The sequence below is a fragment of the Panicum virgatum genome, chromosome 6K (assembly GCF_016808335.1).
Source record: "Panicum virgatum strain AP13 chromosome 6K, P.virgatum_v5, whole genome shotgun sequence".
Lineage (NCBI taxonomy): Eukaryota > Viridiplantae > Streptophyta > Magnoliopsida > Poales > Poaceae > Panicum > Panicum virgatum.
Genome location: NC_053141.1, coordinates 37,659,555 through 37,683,773, shown reverse-complemented (window position 1 = coordinate 37,683,773; position 24,219 = coordinate 37,659,555). Strand labels below are relative to the sequence as shown.

Genomic DNA, 24,219 nt, shown 5'->3' with positions numbered 1-24,219 from the left:
AGCTATGCCCTAAAAAATAGTGGGCCCCATATAGGTAAAACGGGCACCAATATACCGAAGCTGCAGCGTGAGCAAGATTCCCAGCGATGCTATCTTTGAGCTCTGGCCCACGGGAAATAGAAAAGTATTGGGATTCTGCTGGAGAAGGACAGCGCCAGATAGCACGTGGCCGTGCGGGGGTGACTCCTACGTTTCTGGTATCGATGAATCTACATACATCGGTTCCTACTTTTCTGGCGTCGCTCTGAGTTGGCATCACTACCCACAATGAGTGGATTGATGTCCAAATCTTTTCACTCGAGACACACACTGTGGAGGACCTTAGTTCCATATGCAAGTGGTGAGGAGGGACACACGTACTGCCAACTCCAAGAAGCACTAGCACGAGACCGTTGCCGCCAGCCGTCTCGCAGTAGCCAGTCAATCAATCATGCACTAGCTGCAGCTATATCGATCGTCAGGGAATGGCATCCGGCACGAGTTTGATTGGCTTTCTGACCAATCAAGCGCTACTGGCTGAGAAGGCAGCAGCCACGCACACTACTAGAAACGACGTCTTAGGCGCGGGCAGCAAGGGCCTTAGTACCGGTTTTTGAACCGTACCCCGAAACCGAGATATTTGACATTGTTCTTGAACACCGGATAAAGGAACCGGTGCCTAAGATAGTTTTGGCCAAAAGAATATATTAAACCTAGAAGAGACCCGCACATGCGCGTGCGGTGGCCGGGATTCGAACCCGCAACCTCTTGCCTCGCGTGTAGCTCCCTTACCATCTTACCTACATATCACTTGTGATTGAGATGGAGATATTTTTCTTTTGTAGTAACCCATGGATGAGTCTAAGGTACCGGTTGATAACATCAACCGGTGCCTAAGGCTATCCTTAGGCACCGGTTGGTGTTACCAACCGGTACTAATATAAATGTACCAGGTGGTAGCACCACCCGGTGCCTATGGATAGCCTTAAGTACTGGTTGGTGTTACCAACCGGTGCCTAAGGTTTTTCATAGACTTCCATCGAACCCAAAAGTACCGGTATGAAGAAGAACCGGTACATATACTAGTATTGGTACCGGGTCTTCTTTATGCCGGTACTTTTGGGTGGACCTTCTTGCTTCCGGCGAGGAGGTGTCCGGCGCACAGTTGGACCTCACGGCGTGCGCGCTCGGAACGATGGCGTCCGCGAAGGCTGTCGCCGTGCTCGGCGTCGCGGTGATCGCGTTGTCCCTTCTCGCGGCCGAGGGCCGCCACATTGCACGGAAGGACCTGGGCGTCGGCCTCGGTGGCGGCGGAGCCGGCGGGCTCGGGGTCGGCACCGGCGGCGGCCTGGGCGTCGGCACCGGTGGGGGCCTGGGGGTCGGCACGGGTGGCGGACTGGGCGTCGGCTCAGGGATCGGCGGCGGCGGCGGCTCTGCGTCTGGGTCGGGATTCGGGTCCTACTCCGGCTCCGGCTCTGCGTCGGGATCAGGGTCCGGCTCCGGGTCATAGTCCGGCTCCAGGTCTGGCGCGGGGTCGTATGCCGAATCAGGAGCCGGCTCGAACGCGGGGTCCGGCGGCGCGGGATCGTACGACGGGCTCGAGAGCTGGCTCGTACGCAGGCTCTAACGCCGGAGGAGCGGGCTCGTACGCGGGCTCTGACGCTGGCTCGTACGCGGGGTCCGGCGCTGGTCCGCACGGCGGCGGCTCTGGTGCTGGCTCGTACGCAGGGTCCCGGGCCGGCTCCTACGTTGGCAGCGGCCAGCGGGCATGGCAAGTGAGCGAGCTTGGAGGTAGCGTGCCAGGACTCCAGGAGAGCTCTGCACTCTGTTGTGCTAACAAGTTAGCTTGTTACATGTATTTGTCATCCTATGTTCATTCCTTGTGCGAGAGTACCCATGAATAAGCCTAGAGATGTGTCCATTGCCAAATGATGAAGAATAAAGTGGTTGAGGATGCCTATCGCTGTAAACATTTACGTGAATGAATAATTCTGCGAATAAGTATGAAGATTACTATACTTCCCCGTAAGATGTTAAAGTTGGATGAGTTTGCACTTAAGAGACCTAGATGTAAGGTGACAGCATGTCTGAGTGGATACCCTGGCATAATGGATAAAACAGGGATTTGTTGTCTATAAAAAGAACCCCAAAACTACGCAGAAAGCCATTTCAATTTAGGGGTATCTGGAGAGCTCTCTTGTTACTTTCTTGAACACACCACGGAGTGACAAAAGACAAGGAAGTTACAAATTGGGATAACTCCTGGCTGGAAGAGCAACTTAATGTCTGGCGAGCCCTATTCGGCTCTGGATTTAGATTTCTGGGTGTCACGTTGAGGGAGGGGATTGATGGCTGCCGGGTCTAAAGGATGGCTGGGGAGGCCCCCGAGCCAATGATTGTTGCAGGTGTGGGCGGCTAGGCCAACGGCGATGGCACTACCGGACATGGTTGAGGATGGCAGTTGGACGGTGCCGGCGGCGAGGGAATCTAGGCCCGGAGGGAGAGGGTACCGGTAGTCATCGCTGGCGTTGGAGGCGGGGCAGGGCACTTGCTGCAGATTTGGATGGAGGGGGAGGGAGAGAGAGTGGGCAGTCCTCGCTAGCGTCAGAGGCAACGTCAGCGAGCGTGAGGGCGGTAGACGGCGGGACTAGGTGGAGGAAGATGAACGGCTTTGGGTCTTTTTCTCGAGGGGAAGGAATAGATAATATTCAAGGCAGAGGACTCTTAACCGATTATTATTGAGATAATGTAATGTGCAGCTCCTATTTCACCATATTTGGAAGCCCATTAGCTCATTTGTTAAGGAAAACAAAGACTACATATGTTGTATACTAATATTGGGGTTGTTTGCAATATTCTTGAGTTCCGAGGGCCTCTTTGCAAAGCTGCCATAATAACCCCTTCTTCTGGCTGCGAGCTGAACAGAGGGTGTATCCATTCTGTTATTGAGAGATATGGTTATTAGGGAGTTGGGGGAGAAGAGAGTAGAGGTTTAAATCCACCAAATCCATCCAATAGAAAAGTGAAATTGAGTCTGGGATTTGGAGCCTCCCCATCTTGTTAGCTCTCACATCGTGTATTGCTTCATCTCATAGTGATTTGCCTCGCCGTCGCCTGTAGTTTTTTTTTCCCGCATGGGGTTTCCACGTAAATCTGGTGTCTAATCTTGATTCGGTGTGTTCCTTTGCCATATGTGTTGATTCAAGTCACTATCTTACCATATGTGAAGAGGTTGCTTATATGGTTGAGTTGGCATGAGATGCATATTTGTGTTCTTTGATATATTATTGATAAGATGATGGGGACTGATGTTCTAGTGAGCTATTGCTGCAAGTATTTTATTGGTTGATTTATTAGACAGCTTGTGCTAGCAAGATGAGTTCGGTCCTCCAAGGCCTGTTAGAGCTCTCTTCAACCTGCTCATGGCTAGATCAATCGGTTTCGGGTCAAATAGGAAGAACGTAATTCTTCCACCTCTGGAAAGCGTCTACACCTAATGGCTTAAGCCGTTGTTCCCATATCCTCACTGACCCATCATGCGAAAGGTATGCCGTTAGAGTGAGTGTGCCCGCGCTCCGCTCCTTCGACTGATTGTTCGCATCGGATCTCAGGTTCTCTATTGCACTATCTGCTGTTTTAGTTTCTGCACACAAGGTGTTCGACGAAATACTTATGACAGATTAGCTTGCTGATTTGATCATTCCGCTGCTCCATAGTCACAACAGACAACTATCTTTTTGTAGAAGCCTCCTAAAAAGAATACCGATTCTCCTCTATCGGAAAAGAATAATATGGAAATTAAGAACGTTGGGAGCTCACATACAAGTGGACAAATCAGGCTTATTTATGAACCATCATAAGTGCACATGCAAAATGCAGCTAACCAATTAAAACCAATGTTGTTTCAAAAATGGAGAAGCAACCAGTGTACCGACCACCAAAATAGGTAGTATAAACAAGGTCAAGGTTCAAATTACTCCATCCATTCATTTTTATATAGCGTACTGAGATCATAGAAGGATCTAAAAGTATACTTTGACAAGTAATTTCATTAAAATGTATTACCAGTTCTACATAATCAATATAGGTTTTGTAGATTTGTGAAAAATAATCTATTGATAAAGTGTTTGAGCACTATATATGTGTAGATAGTTTGACTACTTCTTTTTGAACTTAAATTTTTGACATTTTCAAACTATATTTCTGACCTATTTGAAGATACATACTGAGTACAAATATAAATGAACAAGTTAGGGTTTCAAATACAGCGTGAACTTTGTTGATGTAATACAGCCTAGCGCACCACTTGTTGTAACCTCTTCTCCGAAATGAGAGTTCAAGCAGGCATTTTGCTTGGCATAGTTCATGGTACATAGCACTGGCGGAGCTACGGCCAGGCCATACTGGGCTCTGGGCCCCCTTGCCACGCAAAAATTCAAGGGTACTGCTGCGAAGTTGCCAATGAATCGGGGATGCCTGTAATCCTCCTCGCAGTTAACTCCACACCATAGCAAAATGGCCCCGCATTGAGTTTCCCTCACGCTCCGCCAGTATGAGAGAGAGAGAGAGAGAGAGAGAGAGAGAGAGAGAGAGAGAGAGAGAGAGAGAGAGAGAGAGAGAGAGAGAGAGACTATATGAACATTTTTTTTAAAAAGAAATGCTATATGAACTTTGACTTAGAAGTGAAGAAAGTAAGAGATATAGAGAGTAAATAAAGTTGAGGAAAACTTGGAGAAAACTATGAATGTAAGAAAATATGACATGTGAGAAAATGTAGAGTTCTCGTTGATTTAAAAGATAGAATAAACAAAAAAAAAAAGAAGACGAGAAATCGAACATGTAGGGAAAATCCCTGAACAAAAGATTAGTAAATCTGGAGGCGTTTCAATGACCCTTAATCACAAAATCTAAGAAGAAAGATCAAATTCTAGTATAAATTAATAAGCATACACACTAATACACTAATACCGTTAGTGTTATATTTATATATTCCGTATTACGACACAGTACTAGCTAGTGTGACAGCGTGCAATAGATTTTATTAGAATACGTACGTGTCTCGCGCCGTCACCTACAAAGCTGGGCTCCAGCGAAACCGCATGTTGGTCGATCCACACGGAAACGTGAAATGCGCACGACTGAAGGCACTGCTGCTGCCAACTCCAAGGGTTGACAAACGAAAACGACGAGCACTAGCTCAAGATCAAAGCTGCTGCCAGCAGGCTTGCAGTAGCCAGTCAATCAATCACGCACCAAACAAATTGGCACGGGCTTGATTGTCTTTCCTTTCTTTCCCGACTGGATACGTAGCAAAAGAGTTTTTGATTGGCTTTCTCGAACCTTCTTCCAATCTCCAAAGCCGATATGGCTCGCATCGCACCGTCGCCGCACAACGAATCCACCCAACCATTGCTGCCTGGGAAGCAAAGCTACATGGAGCAACTCGCCGCCGCTCATCCGCGCGCACTAAGAGGGCCTCATCGGCCGCCGGTCGGACCCTCCAACGCCGGCACGTGTCGTGCGGCGCGCGGAAAGGCCGGCCGATCTGCGCGACCGCACTGCGCTCCACTACACCTGCAGCAGCTAGCGGCCGTGCGGCCTCGACCGGCCCCGCCGGCGCCACGAGCTCGCGCCACCATTCCAAACCCACTGACCCGCGCCGCGACGTCGTGTCGCGCCCCCACGTCCCTATAAATACCGGCCGGCAACCCCCGCCGTCTCCGCATCGATCAATTCCATCCCTCACCCACAGAGCTAGCTGAAGCGCGTCCTAGACTGGGTCGTCTCCGCCGTGAGGCAGGCGCATTTGTAACAGCTAGCGCACCGGCCGGCATCGGTTCGATCTCGCGGCGGCGTGGGAGCACGAGCACGGCACGATGGCGCGCACGAAGGCCGTCGTTGTCCTCGGCGTCGTAGCGGTGGTGGCGGCAGCGTTGGTTGCCGCGGCTGAGGGCCGCCACATTGCGCGGAAGGACCTGGGCGTCAGCCTCGGCGGCGGCGGCGGGCTGGGGGTCGGCGTCGGCGGCGGTCTCGGCATCGGCTCGGGGATCGGCATCGGCATCGGCGGCGGTTCGGGGTCCGCGTCCGGGTCAGGGTCAGGGTCCTACTCCGGCTCCGACTCCGGCTCAGGGTCGGGCTCCGGCTCCGGCTCCGGCTCCGGCTCGGGGTCCTGGTCCGGGTCAAGCTCGGGCTCCAACGCGGGGTCCGGCGGCGCGGGGTCGTATGCCGGCTCTCACGCCGGCTCGTACGCAGGCTCTAACGGCGGCGGCGCCGGCTCGTCCGCGGGGTCCAACGCTGGCTCTTACGCAGGCTCTAACGGCGGAGGTGCCAGCTCGTACGCGGGCTCCAACGCCGGCTCGTACGCTGGCTCTAACGGCGGGGGCGCGGGCTCGTACGCGGGCTCCGACGCCGGCTCGTATGCGGGCTCTGGCGCCGGCCCTCACTGGGGCCCTGGTGCTGGCTCGTACGCGGGCTCAAACGCTGGCTCGTATGCAGGCTCTAACGGCGGAGGCGCGGGCTCGTACGCGGGCTCCGAGGCTGGCTCGTACGCTGGGTCTGGTGGTGGCCCGTACGGCGGCGCTGCCGCGGGCTCCTACGCAGGGTCTCGAGCCGGCTCCTACGCTGGCAATGGGCACGGCAAGTGAGCCGCGAGCGAGCTTAGACGCCGCGCCGATACAGTGATGCTTGCTTGCTTGTTCGTCTATGTGTCTGTGTGCAGTACTGATTATTTGTGTCCACAAGTAAATCCATTATGCGTGTACCCATGAATAAGTCTAGAGATGACAGCAGATGAATAAGCTCCCAATGTAAACATTTATATGAATCAATTATTCAGCATGTGTATTGTTTATGCACTCTTCACATGAGATGAATTTAGTGGACGTGTTCCTGCTTAAGAGGTGGTAGAGTTGTGAGATCAAAACAAGTGGGAGATCATTGGTAAATGATCTTGGGCAGGGAAAAGCTTCTGGCAAATTCCGACATAGAACGATGTCTACTCCAATACTTATAGCAGAATCTCTATGGATTTAGAACAGTGCAACAAACAAGGCAGAAGACTGTTCACTTGCACTTCCAACGAGCACGGCAAAAACGACCAGTTTACACAGATGCAGCAGCAGTAAGTTAAGTGAGAAGGAACCCTTGGCTCATACAACATGAAATTATTTCACAGAAACCACTCTACAAGCCAATTCTCACAAGTATTTTGGATTTTGCTTTTCCGTGCCTTCTGGCCTTTGCCCATTTTCAGTATCAGATATTCATATGGAACCACAAAGACAAGGCAGCCGATGTGCCAACCACATATGCAAATGCCAAAACAGGGGAACCTTCTGGCCTTGCCCATTTCAGCTTGGGATGGACGATGGAACCACAAATCCGAGACTGCCAACCATATCTAAATGCCAAAAACAGAGAATCTCGGAAGTGAAGGAATCATGAATACATTGGTCTTACTGATTCTGGTAATTACATCCTCATTGGCTGCCATTAAACAAAGGGCACTACAGAGCGAACTGAGTCCGGCAAAAATGATGGATGCCATGTTATTTCTATTGATTAAACATTGCATGCACATTCCACAAGTTAACATACACAGAAAACATAGGCAATTGTGTCTTTTCCTCAAAGAAACTAAAGGCAGATCATTTGGTAGCAACGCCAGACTGTTGAGCCTTGGTATCATTTTCACTGGATGCAGTTGCAGATGGTGGAACATACATCTTAGCTCTGCGAAGAATTTCAGCAACAACCCAGTACTTACGTCTGCTCAAGGGCCTGGAAGGATCCAGCCTAACCTGAATTCAAATAATCCAGCCATCATAAAAAAAAAGTTTCTTGAAGAGAAAACTAATTTCTTGCAAGTACAAAGGATCGAGCATAACCAAACTAATATACAGAATAATAATACAAAGGAACATTAGTCCCATTAGGCAGATGAACAGAATGGTAAAAAGGAATCTCAATATCATTGGTATATCAAGAAAACAAGGAGCTAAAATTCCCAATAATTACAATGTAAGTAAATATAGCGTTTTAAGGATCTGAGAGTAACTGTCAGGGAAAACATCATTCAGGTCTGGTGTTTGGGATAGCACATAAAGCAAAAGGGAACTGAACTGGTTGAATAAGTATGTTGTAGTACTTACTACTTAACATTATTAAAGAATTTGCATTGACTGAAAACAATAGGACAAATCACCACTATAAACAGTGTCCTTTGCCATAGTGGTCACAGACATTCGAAATCAAAACATTCACATCTAAGTTTGAGGGTCAAAACATATGGAAATTGTCTAACAAACGATAAGAATATTCACATCAAATGGTTAAAAGACATGGATCCTAGAAAACTCCAATGAACCAGCGCTGTACACTTTCTCCTGTGGGTAAGTTGTCTAAATTTCTTTTACCCTGGATTAGATTTTTTTTCCTTTCTTCTTCAGTAAGATAATACTTGGCTTATTCAAACTTCAGAGTTCAGATCATGCCTCAAAAGCATTGCCAGCTTCATCATATGTGTACAAACGATTCACCTAACTATGCAATCGGAATGGCATTAACAAAGGTGTAAGATACATCTATCACCATTGGAACAGGAAAAATATAGAACACGGAAGCATAACTAAAAGGGTGGCATCATATTGACCATTTAGCTGTTGTTTCCCATCAGACCTCATTCAAATAGTCAAGCCTACCAGTACATAGATTACTGATACGAAAATGGGCAATAACAACCGCATACACCAACACATCTAAGTGGCCCTAATTTTCAGTTATATTTACACCAGTCGCCAGATACAAATAGCATTGGGAGTGTCCAACCAACCGAGTAAAGGGCCCAACTACCCAAGGGTATCTAACTTACTGAGACACCCCTAATCAGGTAGCCGAAAGGGAAATCTGCCTACAGCATATAGGAATGGTAGAAGTCCATTCATTTCTATACCCTTTTCATGTATCATACATAGATTCAGCAAATGAGCTTAAGGAAGTTTCCGCTAAATCAATTAGCCAAACTATAACACTAATCCCAGCTACCGGGCCGCAATAGTAGAATCCAATACCGAAACCTCTCCAGTATAATCGAAACACAAATCGTAATTCGCGGGCACACGAAATCAGAAACGGAGGGGAGGGCTCGAGACGGATCGATGGGGGGCTGTGAGGGGTTACCGACCCGGTCGCCGATGTTGCAGGCGTCGGCCTCGTCGTGCGCCATGAACTTGGAGGTGCGCTTGACGTAGCGGTTGTACACTTTGTGGTGGAAGAGGCGGTCCACCGCCACCACCACCGACTTCTGCATCTTGTTCGACACCACGATCCCCACCACCGGCTTCATCTCGGCTCCCCCCGGCGGAAGAGAGGCTATCTGCCCCCTTGAATACGGATCGAATCCTCCGCGCGGAGGCGCCTGCTTGGAGTGTGAACTGGAGGCGCAAGCGGCGAGGGACGGGACGGGACGGGCGGCGCTCACCCCGGCGGCGACGGGAGAAGGGACCTCAGCTCGGCGGCGCAAGGGTTTTGCAGGTGACCCCTTTCGCCTAGCAGTAGAAGCGCTTCTGCAGCGCATTTAGAAGGCCGCCCTCGAATTGGCCCATTTTCGCCTGATGGGCTGCGGCCCACTGCAAACGGAAGCTGCGAGTTTCTAAGCGCTCACGCCTGCCCACATCAGGTTTCTTAAAGTTAAAGAGAGGTTCCTCCTCCTCCCTCGGGAGCGATTCACGGTACTTCTCTTGCTCGGGAGCGATTCAAGATGCTCCAAGCGGAGGAGCAGCTCGTGTTTTCACGCTGAAAAGGCTGCCTCACTGGTCAGCAGGGAAAAGGCGAGCACTATTCCCTCAGTGTGCTGGCCCATTTTCTTAGCTCGCTAGATGGTAGGCCTGCAGTGACCGCGACCCCACAGGCAGGGATAAAGATGGTGATACAACATGTATAACTCGTAAACAAAAAGGGGCAAGACGGTGGATAGGGTCATGGACCTTCCGCCCTAGGGGATCGATCGTCATCTCCTTTTAGATTGGGGAAAGCTAAATCTCGTCTTCCATCTCGTCCGACCAGACTGCACGGTGCGCGGCGCCTCTCCACAGTGTGTGCGTACCCTCCTCTCTTTGCTGTAGGCGTCTCATCGGAGTGGGCAGAGGTTGTGCGGCCATCCCATCGACACCTACCGCCCTCGCCCCAGTCCTGTGACAGTCACCGAGATAAGTACCTCCCCGGTTCCCTTCCCTCCACTGCCTCTCACCTCCCTCCATTGCCTCATCCATCTTGCCTTAACTCCAAACCCTAGCAACAACTCTGATTTGCTCTATGATTTCCTCTGGTTCCATCGCCTTCCCAGACCAGAACATTGAGATTTGTAAGCTCCGCATCTTTCTTGTGCTTTCATTCCTCTCTCCTACCTTGTGGCGTTTTTATTCCCAATTTTGCCTTGGCCTAATCTGCATTTTTTTCTTCTTCAATTTTTGCCTTGGCCTAATCTGCAACTTTTGGATGTGGCTAACTGTAGGCACCGCAGTAGCGTCAGGTGACCAGGGAGGGTAAGGGTTAAATAGGAGCTGCCGAATTTAAGCCTTTCAAGGTGGGTTCATCTCATCTTCTTTGATCTTTTTTTTTCATCCAGATGCTGCCGTATGAAATTCTCATGATATCCCGTTTGTTCCAGCAAACTCAAGCATACCTCATTGACCCGGTAAGAGTTGAGAACCCTTAGTCCACCTAAGCTTACGCCCAGCCTTCTCCTCAGCAACAGACCTTTTATTCCTTGGGAACTTGAACTGGGTGATACCCTGGTGCTTGGGCTTGCCATAGACAATACCCTTAGGCACAGGCCTCTTCCTGCCACCATGCCTGACACGGACATGGTAAACAACATAACCCTGAATATAAAGAACACAAAGTTAGGCAGAATCGCATCTGATCGTAGAAGCAGCCCACAGCTACTCAATTTTTTCAGAGTAAATTAGTTCAGAAAAACACACAAACAGGTACCATATTTTTCATTTCTATTCAAAAGTAAAAAAATCATGTCAGGCATGTACAGAACAAGTTAGCAAGCTTCATAGACAAAATGAAAAATATGAAGTTAAATTAAACATGCTTATAAGATACTCCTATAGACCAAAGGCTGGAAGCCTAGGCATAGGTACATTCTAAATGGTGTGGCAGCACTGGTGTGATTATGATGTATTTCCCTTTGTTTGCAGGTTTAGCTGAGCAGTGCAGAAAAAAGATGACCCCTTGCTGAATAAGTTTTTTTCTCCCTTCAATGACGCAGTTTCTACCTTCTTCTTTCTTTTTTTACCCTTGCAGATGCTCTATTCTTACCTTAGTCAGGTTCATGACTGTTGTGTGGTGCTTTTATATGTTTGACTCATATTGCATCATGTTTTTTTTATATCAGTTGGTTTGGAAAATTTGCTCTTTATTAAAAATCAAGTTCCTATGATCCTATCTATGGCATAATTATCTGGATACCTCACCTTAACAAGTCGTACCTAGAGTTTGGCATGAAAGTTCTACTTAGTTTAGCGTAGCAGATCTCTATTATAAAGGGACTTTAACCATATTTTTGGAAAAGGAAACGAGACTCAAATGCAGCTAGGCTACTCTTTATGTAAAGTATATGTATGTTCAGTAGGGTTCCATATAGTTATTGTGCTTTTTGCTGGTTACTCTTTTTTTTCTTGCAATATGTATGCCATTGGCATCTAATTAGTCTCGCCCATAACTGTTTCTAGATGATTCAAAATTCAAACATGTATATATGTATATATATGTTCTGTACCCTTCTTTCATTTAAACAGATAAAGGGTGTAAAAGATGATGAGCTCTTATATTTGCAGGAGATTATTTAGGATAAACATTTTAATGAAAAATGAGGTTGCTGTCTATAGCATAGTTACCAGGCACGCAGCTTACTCAAAGAGCATAGCCAAATCTTTTCCTCATGTACCAAATATTCGTCAAAATCAGTTGCCCACACACTAGGAAACAAAAGATAAGTAGGCATCTACTCAAAATGCATAGTCAGATTGATGTAATTCAGCAAGATGATTAAGAGTAGGAGTGTTTGGGCACCCTATGATAGTTGCTCTTTGTCGGTACCCTATAGCAGGGATACCCACTCATACTGCAGTAAGGCAGGACTCGCGTAGTCATCCATAACTACGCCCTAAGGGGCGGAGCAGCCGGGCCCCAGGGGTCCGGCTCTTACCTCACCAGGCCAACGGCCCCGGACCCGTTCCCCGCTCTGGGAATGGCTCCGGTGACGCCACGTGTCCCTGAGGAGGGGAAGCTCCGCGCCAACAGCCGAGGGCCAGACCCCCATAGGGGTCCGGGACCTCCCCGCGTCTGTCCGGACCTCCCACGCGTGTTGAACCAATATACCGCCGGGGCGGGGTCCGGGGGCGCCACGTGTTCCGCTGGCGCAGGCGCGGGCGCGAGTCTTCCGTTGGAAGACTCACCCACCCACCGCATTCAATGCGGGTGGTTGAGGCGTGCTTTGCAGCCGCGGCACGCGGGGCAGCTTTTGACAGGCCGCACTGTAGACCGCATATTACCGAGGTACACAGTGCAGCCGCATGTGCCGCATCCGCGCAGAGCCCGTCTGCCGTATTAAATGGATACGACGGCACGACACCCTTTCATCATACCGCCTACGCCGCAAGCTACACGGCCCGTTCAGCTACGCGGCAGGCTACGGCAAGCTACGCCCTGGCGCCGTTTCGACAAGACAGGGCATGGCTATGCCGGTCAGAAGATTCCCACGGGCAAAGCAAGGAAATCTAGGAATAAGATCTCCGTCGCCTGCAACGCCATAATATCTGTACAATATGTTATTTTATACTACATCGCTAGACCCATCTGTCGGGGACCCAATGGCTATGTACACTCATCCCTTGAGATATAAAAGGGAGGAGTACGTAAAAAGGCAGAGAAGGCCAGGCCAAGCCAAGGCAGACACAACACAAGCTCGGATTCACTCCGAACAATCCCGTTCTCAACCTGTTGAGAGCACAAGCAATACAACACACAGTGAATGTAGGGTATCACGCTCCGGCAGCCCAAACCACTCTAAACCTTTGGTGTTCATCGTGTTCTTGCATCTAGATCAGACTAATCCTAGCTACTCCCCGAGTACTCACCCTCTGGGTTTAGGCGGGTGCACTACGCCACTCGGCTGTGGGTTTGCACACCACGACATTTGGCGCGCCAGGTAGGGGGGCTTTAGCTAGTTTAGTTCATCTCTTGCTCATCTCCATGGTTCGGGTGGTTGAGCACTCCCACCACGACGACGACGTGGAGATGACGGAGGGTGTGGCGTCATTCGCGCCACGCGCCTCTCGCCTTCCTGCGCCAGGGGCAACCGTGCCCGTGGAGCAGTCACCGTCGGCAGCGACGCACGTTGCACGTCAGCGGGAGTCAGGGCGCCCGTCAAGGGCCCCCTCACAAGCTGCGAGTAGCGGAGCGCTGGCGGCAACTAGGGAGTTGCTTCGCACCCCTCCATCTGCTGCAGCCTTGCCAGACGCCCTGAGGCAGTGGCGCGACGACGTTGACCGTCTCTATTGGGTACCACGATTAGGGACACCCTAATCGGGGTACTAAGATCACTCTGAAAAATGCAAACACATGTTAGGCGACTGGGCCCACGAAGGCCCACGGCCTCCTTCCAATCTGGAAGAAAGGAAAGGACTCAAAGAAGCCCAGCATGCGGCCCATTCGCATCCCCCCTCGAACCCGCGGAGCGATCTCCGCCTCGCTCGAGGGCTCCCATCGAGGCCCTCGACTGCGCCCCGCATCTCCGCCTCGCTCGAGGGCAGCGAATTTTCCCTCGAGCGGGCGAGAAATCTCCGCCTCGCTCGAGGCCACCCCTCGGCGTAAGGGACAAACAACCCTGCCGCTCACACGCCCGTCGTACGGAGGCATTAAGTGCCAACTACTCCTCCACAGCGCCTAGGACAGACGGCGTCAGGACGCCATTCCCCACAGTGGATTTGACTGGAGTCCCATCCGCCAACTCCGGTCATTGCTCCACCATCCTGGACGCTGTGGCGGCACTGTGGAACCTGCGACGCGGGACGAGACGGGCTCGGCACTGTTCCCGTTATTATTCTGCCAATTCCGGCCGTCCGGACCCCACCTCATCACACGTAAGGCCCCGGACCCACCTCCTACTCGGGGAGGGGTCTGATGTCGCCACGCGCCCCCTCAAAGAGGGATGCCCATCACTAGCAGCCGGGGACCCGGACTTCCTCCCTCGAGGAGTCCGGGACCTCCACGTGACCCTCGGACCTCCTTAGTGCGCACGTCAACACTTTGTCTAGAGGGGTCCGGGAACGCCACGTGCCCCGTTACCGCTGGAGCACGCAAGACCCTGACTTGCAGGGCCCACAGGACGACCACCACGCCACATCTTGAGGACTGTACACCCCACAGTGACGACTACGCCGCCTACTGGGGTTGGCAGGGCACCGGCGCAATCTCCGCGAGGACAAGGACGATGCTCAGGACGACCGCCACGCCCGATGCCATACCCCACAGTGTACTTCCCACAGTAATCGACTATTGTATCCCCACAGCTCGGGGAGGAACGACGACTTCCGCGATCCCATGTACATGTACCCGTCCCTCCTTGTGTCTATAAAAGGAGGAGACGGGCTTCCCTTAAGGGTGTCGGTCGGCTCTCTAGGCATTACACCGCTCACAGTGCACGTACTCGCTCCTAGCCCCAACAACGCTACTTGCCATGCTCAACTCCTCTTCTAGCAGAGACTTGGGAGCCTCCCTCCCTCTCTCGCCTCGCTTGTACCCCTACTACAAGCACTCCGGGTGCAAGATAATACAGTGCCCTCACACACCCCCTTGCTGGACGTACGGCCCCGCGGGGCGGAACCAGGATAAACCCGTGCGTTACTGTTTTGCCTCTTGCATCAACATCTGGGACGAGGAAACACGCAGCATTTACTAGTTGGGATCCGGACCCCTGGGTCAGGACACCGACAGTTGGCGCGCCAGGTAGGGGCTCGCTGCGTGACATTTTCTCTCTTGTTCCCATTTGATTTCCAGGGATGGCGGGCAGATCCAACCCATATCCCATGGGCGTCTCAGATCCACTCCCAGCGGGATACGTGATCTGGTTCGGGAGTCTCGAGTTCAGAGCAACTGGCAACAACTACCTTATGGAGCTCATCTCGCCCAGACGCAACCCCGACACTCCAACTTCACCAGCCCGGCGCAACAGGCGCTCGGGCCAGCATTCGCGACAAGCACGCGCGGAGCGGCGCCGTGCGGCATGCCACAGCTCCCCCGTGTGGGTTGAGGCTGGCATGTCGCAACTCAGCATCGCGGCCAACGGGGCCACTACTTCGTCATCACATGCCTCGGCGTTGTCTGCGCCAGCATCATCATCTGCTGCAGCACCAGCGCCTCCCAGGGGAGGCTCGACCTCGCCGTCACCTTTTCCCTTCGGGATGCGCAACACTGCCACCTACGCTTCTTCAATCAGCACTAACTTCACCGAGTATGAGGATCTGCCGGGTCATCATCTTCTGTCGATCCATAACCTCATTGCGTCGTCCCCTGACGAATCCTACCCCGAAACGGCGAGTTCAATCGCCGACGACATCAACTTCTTCATGAACAATTTCACGGCCAAGGAGGCCGAGGACTACTCCGGGGTCCGCGACCCCGACGCTTTCTGCTTGTTCCAGCTCGCGACGGCTTATTGCCTCACCTAGTCTAAGGACTCCAGTGAGGGGGAGTACAATCCCACTCGGGAGTGCTTCATGGCCGATCTTGCGGACGAGCAAAACGACAGCGCCCTGCGCGACGACGGGGACGACGGGGCGGACGCACAGGCGAACCAACCGGTGGTGCCGCCTGCGGCCCCTTCTTCTTTGTCAAACTCGACGGCGCAGCAGGCACAGCTGGCACAGCTCAAAGAGCTTCAAGCCAATCTCGACGAGCAACACCGGCAGACACAGGAGCTGCGCACCGCGCTCGAGCAGCAGCGCACCGCGCGTGGTGCACATGCCCAGGCGGGGGGACACGTTGCCCGGGGGCGCATCCTGGCCGACGACAACGTCGACAAACCTCCGGAACTGAAGACGGCCGGCAAAAAACTTGTCGCTGCGGCCTACCTACTCTAAGCCATGCCCGAGCCATCGACGCCTTCGGGCCGAAACTTGCGCCGCGAGGCACAGGTGCTCATCGAGCAAGCTGCCGTGCAGCAGGCCGAGAGCTCTACGTCTCGTATGCGCTCGAAAGCCCCGGAGCAGCCCGGTGGGACTGCACTTCAGGGCCATGAGGCTTCTGTGCACACTCCACCAGCAGGAAAGGGCAAGGCAGCCGTGGTGCCCGGTGCAAAGGCACCCTCGGTGCACGACTGCCTCGGAAAGATCCCCGCAAAGGATCGACTCCACGACCCGCGCGGGCACGCCGACAACGGCGACGCCCGCTACATCGTCGGCGGCAGGAAATACACCACTCGACGGGGTGGGTGTTTTAACCCCGAGCATGACAGGGGGAGTCACCAGAGCCTCCGGGCACCCCGGGTGTTCAGCCGGGAGATCCGTACTGCATCTTTTCCCTCGCGCTTTCGACAGCCCACCACCCTCGTCAAGTACTCGGGCGAGACAGATCCTGCGGTATGGCTCAATGACTATTGCCTAGCATGCCAGCTGGGCGGTGCGACAGACGACGCGGTCATCATCCGCAACCTTCCTCTTCACCTTGCTGACGCCACACGAACGTGGCTCGAGCACTTGCCTGCGGACCAGATCCACAACTTGGCTGACTTAGTCAAGATCTTCGTGGGCAATTTCCAGGGCACATATGTGCGCCCTGGGAACTCCTGGGACCTCAAAGGGTGTCGCTAGAAGCCCAACGAGTCCCTGCGTGACTACGTGTGGTGCTTCTCCAAGCAGTGCACCGAGCTCCCCAGCGTCACCCACGTCGAGGTCATCAACACCTTCCTCGAGGGTACGACGTGCAGGAACCTGGTGCACGAGCTTGCGAGAAGCCGACCCGCCAACACCAACGAATTGTTTGACGCCGCCACCAACTACGCCGCCGGTGAGGACGCTGTTGGTTCCATTTTCGACGATAAGCCGAACAAGCGTAAGGAAGATGCGCCCGCGGAGGGCAGCAACGCCAAGCCCAACGCCCTCGCCAAGAAATAGAAGGCGGGAGGAAGGGAAAGAAGCAGGTCCCACCGAACCAGCACGGATCGCAGCAGGCAGAGGACTGCGAGGAGGCCTTCGCTGCCGCCCCGGACCGCAAAGGACCTCGAGCCCCCCCTGGAGGCGGTGGCGGCCTGTTCGACGACATGCTTAAGAAGCCATGTCCTTACCACAAGGGCTCGGTCAATCATACCCTCGAGCAGTGGGAGATGCTCAAGAAGTATTACAACCACGTCGCGCATCGCGATGAGGACAGGAAAAAGGATGCTGGCGACAAAGGTGGAGATGACGAGTTCCCCCCGGTGGAGAACGCCTTCTTAATCTTCAGAGGACCAACGACGAACATGACCTCTAGGCAGCACAAAGCGTGAGCGCCGAGAAGTCTTCTCCGTCACCAAGGCCATGCCATCCTTTCTCGACTGGTCGAAGGATACCATTTCCTTTGGCCGTGAGGACCACCCCGACTACGTCCCGCATCCGGGACGGTACCCGCTCGTTGTCGACCCCATCATCGGCAACACCCGCTTCTCCAAGGTGCTCATGGACGGAGGCAGCAGCCTAAACATGATGTACGGCCACACCTTGGAGCTCATGGGGATTGGGTTGAACAAGCTTCACCCCAGCAAGTCTCCATTTCATGGCATTGCGCCGGGGAAGCGCGTCCAACCCCTCGGCCAGATCGATCTGCCTGTCTACTTCGGCATGGCAGCCAACTTCCACAAGAAAGTACTCACCTTTGAGGTGGTGGGGTTTCGGGGATCCTATCATGCCATTCTTGGTCGTCCTTGCTACGCCAAGTTCATGGCCATCCCCAACTACACCTACCTCAAGCTAAAGATGCCAGGTCCAAAGGGTGTCATCACCGTCGGCTCTTCGTTCGAGCATGCCTACGAGTGCGACGTCGAGTGCGTTGAGTTCACGGAGGTTCAAGCGGAGGACGAGGCCCTCGCAGCCACCCTCGACTGAATGGCAAGCGAAGCTTTGGACTCCACGCACCGACACGCGGGAAGTTTCGAACCTACCGAGGGTATCAAGAAGGTGCCCCTCGACCCGAGCCACCCCGACGACAAAGCGTTGCAGATCAGCGCCACCCTCAACAGCAAATAGGAAGTGGTGCTTGTCGACTTTCTCCGTGCCAACGCAGACATCTTTGCGTGGAGCCCCTCGGACATGCCTGGCATACCGAGGGAGGTCGCCGAGCACTCCCTTGATATCCGACACAACTCCAAGCCGGTGAAGCAACGCCTGCGACATTTCGACGAGCTCAAGCGCCGGGCAATCGGCGAGGAGTTGCAGAAACTTCTGGCGGCCAGGTTCATCAAGGAGGTATTCCACCCCGAGTGGCTAGCTAATCCTGTATTAGTGAAGAAAAAGAACGGAAACTGGAGGATGTGTGTAGACTATACTAGTTTAAATAAAGTATGTCCGAAGGTTCCCTTCCCTTTGCCACGTATTGATCAAATCGTAGATTCAACTGCGGGATGTGAACTTTTATCCTTTCTTGATGCTTACTCCGGTTACCACCAAATTAAGATGAAAGAGTCCGACCAACTCGCGACTTCTTTTATCACACTATTCGTCATGTACTGCTACGTTACGATGCCCTTTGGTCTCAGAAACGCCGGAGCTACATATCAGCGGTATATGCTCCATGTTTTCGGAGACCATCTCGGGCAGAACGTAGAGGCAAATGTCGACGATATCGTTGTAAAATCCAGGAAGGCGGACGACCTGGTTACCGATCTCAGGATCGCATTCGATTGCCTACGGGCCAAAGGGGTAAGACTCAACCCCGAGAAGTGCGTGTTCGGGGTGCCTCGAGGCATGCTCTTGGGCTTCATTGTCTCCCAGTGGGGCATCGAACCCAACCCTGAGAAAGTCTCGGCCATCGCTCGGATGGGACCGATTCGAGACCTAAAGGGGGTACAGAGGGTCATGGGATGCCTAGCGTCCCTCAGCCGGTTCATCTTGCGCCTCGACGAGAAAGGCTTACCACTGTATCGACTCTTGAGGAAAACCGAGCGCTTCACGTGGACCCCCGAAGCCCAAGAAGCCCTCGACAGGCTGAAGGCATCACTCACTCATGCCCCCATTCTCATACCACCCACGGACGGCGAGCCTCTCTATCTGTACGTAGCTACGACGACCCAAGTGGTCAGCGCGGTGGTCGTTGTCAAGAGACAAGAGGAGGGCCATGCTCTGCCCGTCCAATGGCCGGTATACTACCTCAGTGAGGTGTTGTCTGAAACTAAGACACGCTATCCGTAGATTCAGAAGTTGCTCTACGTAGTGGTTTTGGCTCGGCGCAAGCTGCGCCACTACTTCGAGGCCCATCCCGTCACCGTGGTCTCGTCTTTCCCTTTGGGAGAGATAGTCCGCAACAGGGAAGCTGAGGGTAGAATTGCCAAATGGTCTGTGGAGCTGATGGGAGAAACTCTCACCTACGCCCCCCTGCAAAGCGATCAAGTCCCAAATCTTGGCCGACTTCGTGGCTGAGTGGACGGACACTCAGCTACCCCCACCACAAATCCAGGCCGAATGCTGAACCATGTACTTCGACGGGTCGGTGATGAAAATCGGCACCGGTGCCGGCCTCCTTTTCATCTCACCCCTCGGAGACCACATGCGGTACGTGATATGCCTGCACTTCCCTGCATCTAACAATATGGCGGTGTACGAGGCCCTCCTCAGTGGCCTCCGCATCACCATCGAGCTCGGCGTCAAACGCCTCGACGTGCGCGGTGACTCTCAACTCGTCATCGACCAAGTGATGAAGGAGTTTAGCTGCCACGACCCAAAGATGGAGGCATACTGCAAAGCAGTGCGCCGCCTCGAGGACAAATTCGACGGCTTAGAACTCAACCATGTCCCGCGCAAGTACAACGAGGATGCCGACGAACTAGCCAAGATCGCGTCGGGGCAGACCACCGTCCCCCCGAACATCTTCGCTCGTGACATCGCCAAGCCCTCCGTCGAATTCAAGGATCCGACAGAACCAGGCCCCTCGACCGCCGGGCCCTCCGGCGGGAACCCCCTGGCGGACGAGGTTGAGCCCATGGACATTGACTTCGGGACCTCCTCCATGGATGAGGCCGAAGCAATGGAGATCGACGAGGCCCCCACTTCGCGAGATTGGCGCACCCAGTACCTTGACTGGATGATTCGAGGGGTCCTACCCTCGAACTACGCTCATGCGCGGCGCCTCGCAAGGCAGGCCAAGTCTTTCGTCCTAATCGACAACGAGTTATACAAGCGCAGTCCCTCGGGCATCTTGCAGCGATGCATCCCCATCCCCGAGGGCAAGGAGCTGATCCGCGACATCCACGCTGGCGTCTGCGGCCACCATGCCGCGCCACGTACCCTCGTGGGTAATGCATTTCGGCAAGGTTTTTACTGGCCCACCGCAGTCGCCGACGCCACCGACGTCGTGCGGACCTGCAAAGGTTGCCAATTTTACGCTCGAAAAATGCACCTCCCCGCGCACGTTCTGCAGACCATCCCCATCACATGGCCTTTCGCTGTGTGGGGACTGGACCTCGTCGGTCCGCTGCAAAAGGTGCCCGGGGGCTTCACCCACTTGCTGGTCGCAGTCGACAAATTCTCCAAATGGATCGAAGCTCGACCCATTGGCAAGATCAAATCCGAGTTGGCGGTTCTATTCTTCACCGACATCGTCTTCAGGTTCAGGGTCCTGAATTCGATCATCACCGACAACAGCACCCAGTTCACAGGCAAGAAGTTCTTGGCGTTCTGCGACAGCTTCCACATACGTGTGGATTGGTCGGCTGTGGCACACCCACAGACGAACGGACAAGTGGAGCGTGCTAATGGCATGATCCTCCATGGACTGAAGCCAAGGATCTTCAACAAGTTGAACAAATTCGGCCGGAGGTGGCTCACGGAGCTACCCTCGGTCATTTGGAGCCTGAGGACGACCCCAAGCAGAGCCACAGGCTTTACCCCGTTCTTCCTCATCTATGGCGCCGAGGCCATACTCCCCACGGACTTGGAGTACGGGTCGCCAAGGCTCAAGGAATACCAAGAGCAGCAGAACTAGCTAGCTCGCGAAGACTCGCTGGATCAAGTGGATGAGGCTCGAGACATGGCACTCCTACACTCTGCGTACTACCAGCAGTCTCTATGAAGATATCAAGCGCAGAGAGTCCGGCGCCGAGACCTCAACAAAGGGGACTTGGTGCTGAGGCTTCGACAAGACAGCAGGGGCCGCCACAAGCTCTCACCGCCATGGGAGGGCCCGTACATAATTGCCGAGGTGCTCAAACCCGGCACGTACAAGCTGGCGAATGACAAAGGCGAAGTCCTAACCAATGCTTGGAACATACAGCAGCTACGTCGCTTCTATCCTTAGAATTCCGAGCTATTTGTACATTGTTTGTACTCGTATTTTCGATTTCCCGAAATAATAAAGAAGTATGCTTTACTTGTTTATTTTTGGGAACCTTCCGGACCCTCGAGGGCTCGGACGTGCACGAACACTGAGGTACGCTTGGCTTTACCCTCGGCAAAGCCAAGCCTCCTTCGGGGGCTACTACGGGGGGAACCCCCGAACGTCCCCAAAAATCGCCAACATTTTTTCGAAATATTTCCGTCTCGTCTCTAAGCTTCTCGTATACTTGGAAAAAATGGTACGGGGCCGGCCGAGTCATGGGGTCGCCTACGCCTCTGGGATATGGCACCCCCCTCACCACCCTACACCTACGTTGCTTATGAACGCGAAATTCCTCGCAGAAGTTTATCTAAGTCGCATACGAGAAAACGGAAATAAAGTAAAGAAAACGAAGGCTCGAACGCACAAGGCCTCGATGGGCCACACATTCGATTTAACGAAAACGAATTTCTATATTCATAAATTCATAAGTGCGATTACAATGAACACTAATCTATTACATGGGCTTCAAGGCCCAGCCTATCTACAGGTTGTCGTCCCCCCTCTGTGGTTCTGCGACAGCGTCGAATTCGGCTTCGAGCTTTTCGGCGAGCACCGCGGCGAGCTCCTCGGCGGCTGCGTCGGCGTCGTCCATGATGGCTGAAGCGGCATCCGCATTGGCGTCGTCTGGAACCACGTACCCCGACGACACTCTCTGCAGGTCCATGAGGTAGTGCATCGAGGCCACAGCGAGGGCGCGAAGGACACCGAGGCGGAAGGTGCTTTTGGCATGCTCAGCGATCCGGCCACCTAGCACTCGCAGGCGGCTGATCACCGAGCTACCAGATACAATGCCCTCCCCCTCGAGCTCCTGGCACATGCTCACGGCGGTCCGATCGAGGTCAGCGTACTCCGTTTGAGCCGCCATGAGCGCGGTGCCTACCGCCTCTTTCGCCGCGGTCTCGTCCGCCACCCTCTACCTCAGCTCTGATCAAAGAAATCAAGATCAGCTGCGAAAAAGTAAAATCCAACTACAGCGAAATTTCGAGTACTTACCCACGATGCTCTTCTGCGGCTCCTCCCTCTGGACTTGGGCGGCCTCCTCGAGCGAGGACAATGAGTTTTCCTTCTCCCTGAGGGCGGCCTCCATGTTCTGGATGGCCACCTCCTTATCCTCGAGGGCTTTGCCCTTTTCCTGGAGGGTCCCCGAGAGCGTGACGATGCTCACCTCTTTCTGGAGAAGCTCAGTCTCCTTTTGCTCAAGAGCCGTCCTGAGGCATTGCAGCTCGGCAGTCTGCTCCACGAATTCCCGAGCCTTCTGCTCTGCTACGGCCCTCTGGACGTCACGCTCGCCGGTAACCCGCGCTAACTCCTCCTCCAGCGCCTGCTGACGCACTCCCAGATAGGTCATCCTGGTGTTGGCCTCGATATTCTTGAGCACCAACTCAGCATTGTGCTGTCCGAGCCAGCCTATCTGGGAGTGCAGCCGGGTCATCTCGGCGCTCTTTCTGCACGAGATATCCTTAAGCCGCTGCGAAAGGAAAGGCGTGGGTGAAGCAAGCAAAATCAGGGCCAAATATACGAACGATTCTCGGGGAGGAGCCGCTTACCTGGCTGATCTGGTAATCCGTCGTCCGATGAAGCTCCAAGGCGCGTTCAAGGTGGTTCTGAATCTGAGAACCTGCCTCGAACTGCGCCTGCCAGACGGCGTCCTCCTCTTGCTCATTGCGGAGAAGCTCCGGGGGGACCACGGACTGGATGATTGCCCCATGCTGGGGCCCCCCGGATGTGCCCTCGTTGAGCACCTCCGCGCAGGCCGACGTGAACTCGACGATCTTATCGGCGGCGCTCGCCGCAGCAGCGGGGCCGATGTCTCTCGAATCCCCGTATTCTCCGCTGCTGTCCGGCAGCTGCACCACCGGGATCGCGATGTCCATCGCCGCCTGTGCCGTCACTGTCGGCGCCGTCATTACTGCAACAACACCCACGTCCTGGGCCTCTCCGGGAGCCAAGACGCGGGTTTTCTCCACCATCGGCGCCCTCTGCGCCGACTCCTCTGCGACTCCCTCAACCTCAGCCCTCGGGGGCTCAGGGACGAGGGTCTCAGCCTCTGCCTGGCCGGCGGGGTGCTCCTGTGCACCCCCACCAGATCCTTCCTCTTCGACTGGCCGGGCGGTGCTATCCACGCCGCTCCGACCGACCTCGGCTTCGACGACCGACCGGGCGGCATCATCTGCGCCGCCCCGGCCGGCCTTCCCCATGGCATCAGCCGGAGCGGTTGCTTCGGCTCCGCTCTGGCCGGCATCACTTCCATTCCCCGGCGTTAGAGCCCGTTGCGCCACTTGAGTCCCTCGAACCATCGCCGCCCGCAGCATCGCGGCCTCCGCCACGATATCTAAGGCGGGCAGAGGCTGCGGCGCCGTGTGTGGCGTGGCGCGTGCCCCGATCTTGAGGGCTTTAACCAGCACGAGCGGGACTGTATCCTTAGCGACGGTCTCGGGCTGGAAATTGGGGAAAGAAAACTGGGGTTTGCAGGAACGGGGAATCAATTAAAAAAACGCAAAAGAACAAAACCAGAGACACTTACCCATATCGGGCACTCATGCTGCGCTTGCCCGTGCCGCTCCGTGCGGGGAAAGGAACAGCACAAGGCAACAACGAATCCGGAAT

The 24,219-nt window shown here is 53.8% G+C and overlaps 2 protein-coding genes and 1 long non-coding RNA gene across 3 annotated transcripts; 2 read left to right on the top strand and 1 right to left on the bottom strand.

Moving 5' to 3' along the window:
* The first annotated feature begins 5,855 nt into the window (after positions 1–5,855).
* Positions 5,856–6,623, top strand: LOC120713456 (glycine-rich cell wall structural protein-like). Its single transcript, XM_039999416.1, has one exon. The coding sequence runs from the start codon at positions 5,856–5,858 to the stop codon at positions 6,621–6,623; it is 768 nt and encodes a 255-aa protein (XP_039855350.1).
* A 773-nt stretch (positions 6,624–7,396) lies between these two features.
* Positions 7,397–9,599, bottom strand: LOC120712496 (30S ribosomal protein S17-like). Its single transcript, XM_039998283.1, has 2 exons — positions 9,161–9,599; positions 7,397–7,778 (listed from the first exon to the last, which is right to left on the bottom strand). The coding sequence occupies exons 1-2, from the start codon at positions 9,551–9,553 to the stop codon at positions 7,626–7,628; spliced, it is 546 nt and encodes a 181-aa protein (XP_039854217.1). The 5' UTR covers positions 9,554–9,599; the 3' UTR covers positions 7,397–7,625.
* Positions 9,600–9,994: 395 nt separating this feature from the next.
* LOC120639203 lies at positions 9,995–11,766 on the top strand. The gene is made up of 3 exons (XR_005661321.1): positions 9,995–10,339; positions 10,490–10,561; positions 11,187–11,766. It is a non-coding gene; the product is annotated as an uncharacterized LOC120639203 (long non-coding RNA).
* The last annotated feature ends 12,453 nt before the right edge of the window (positions 11,767–24,219 follow it).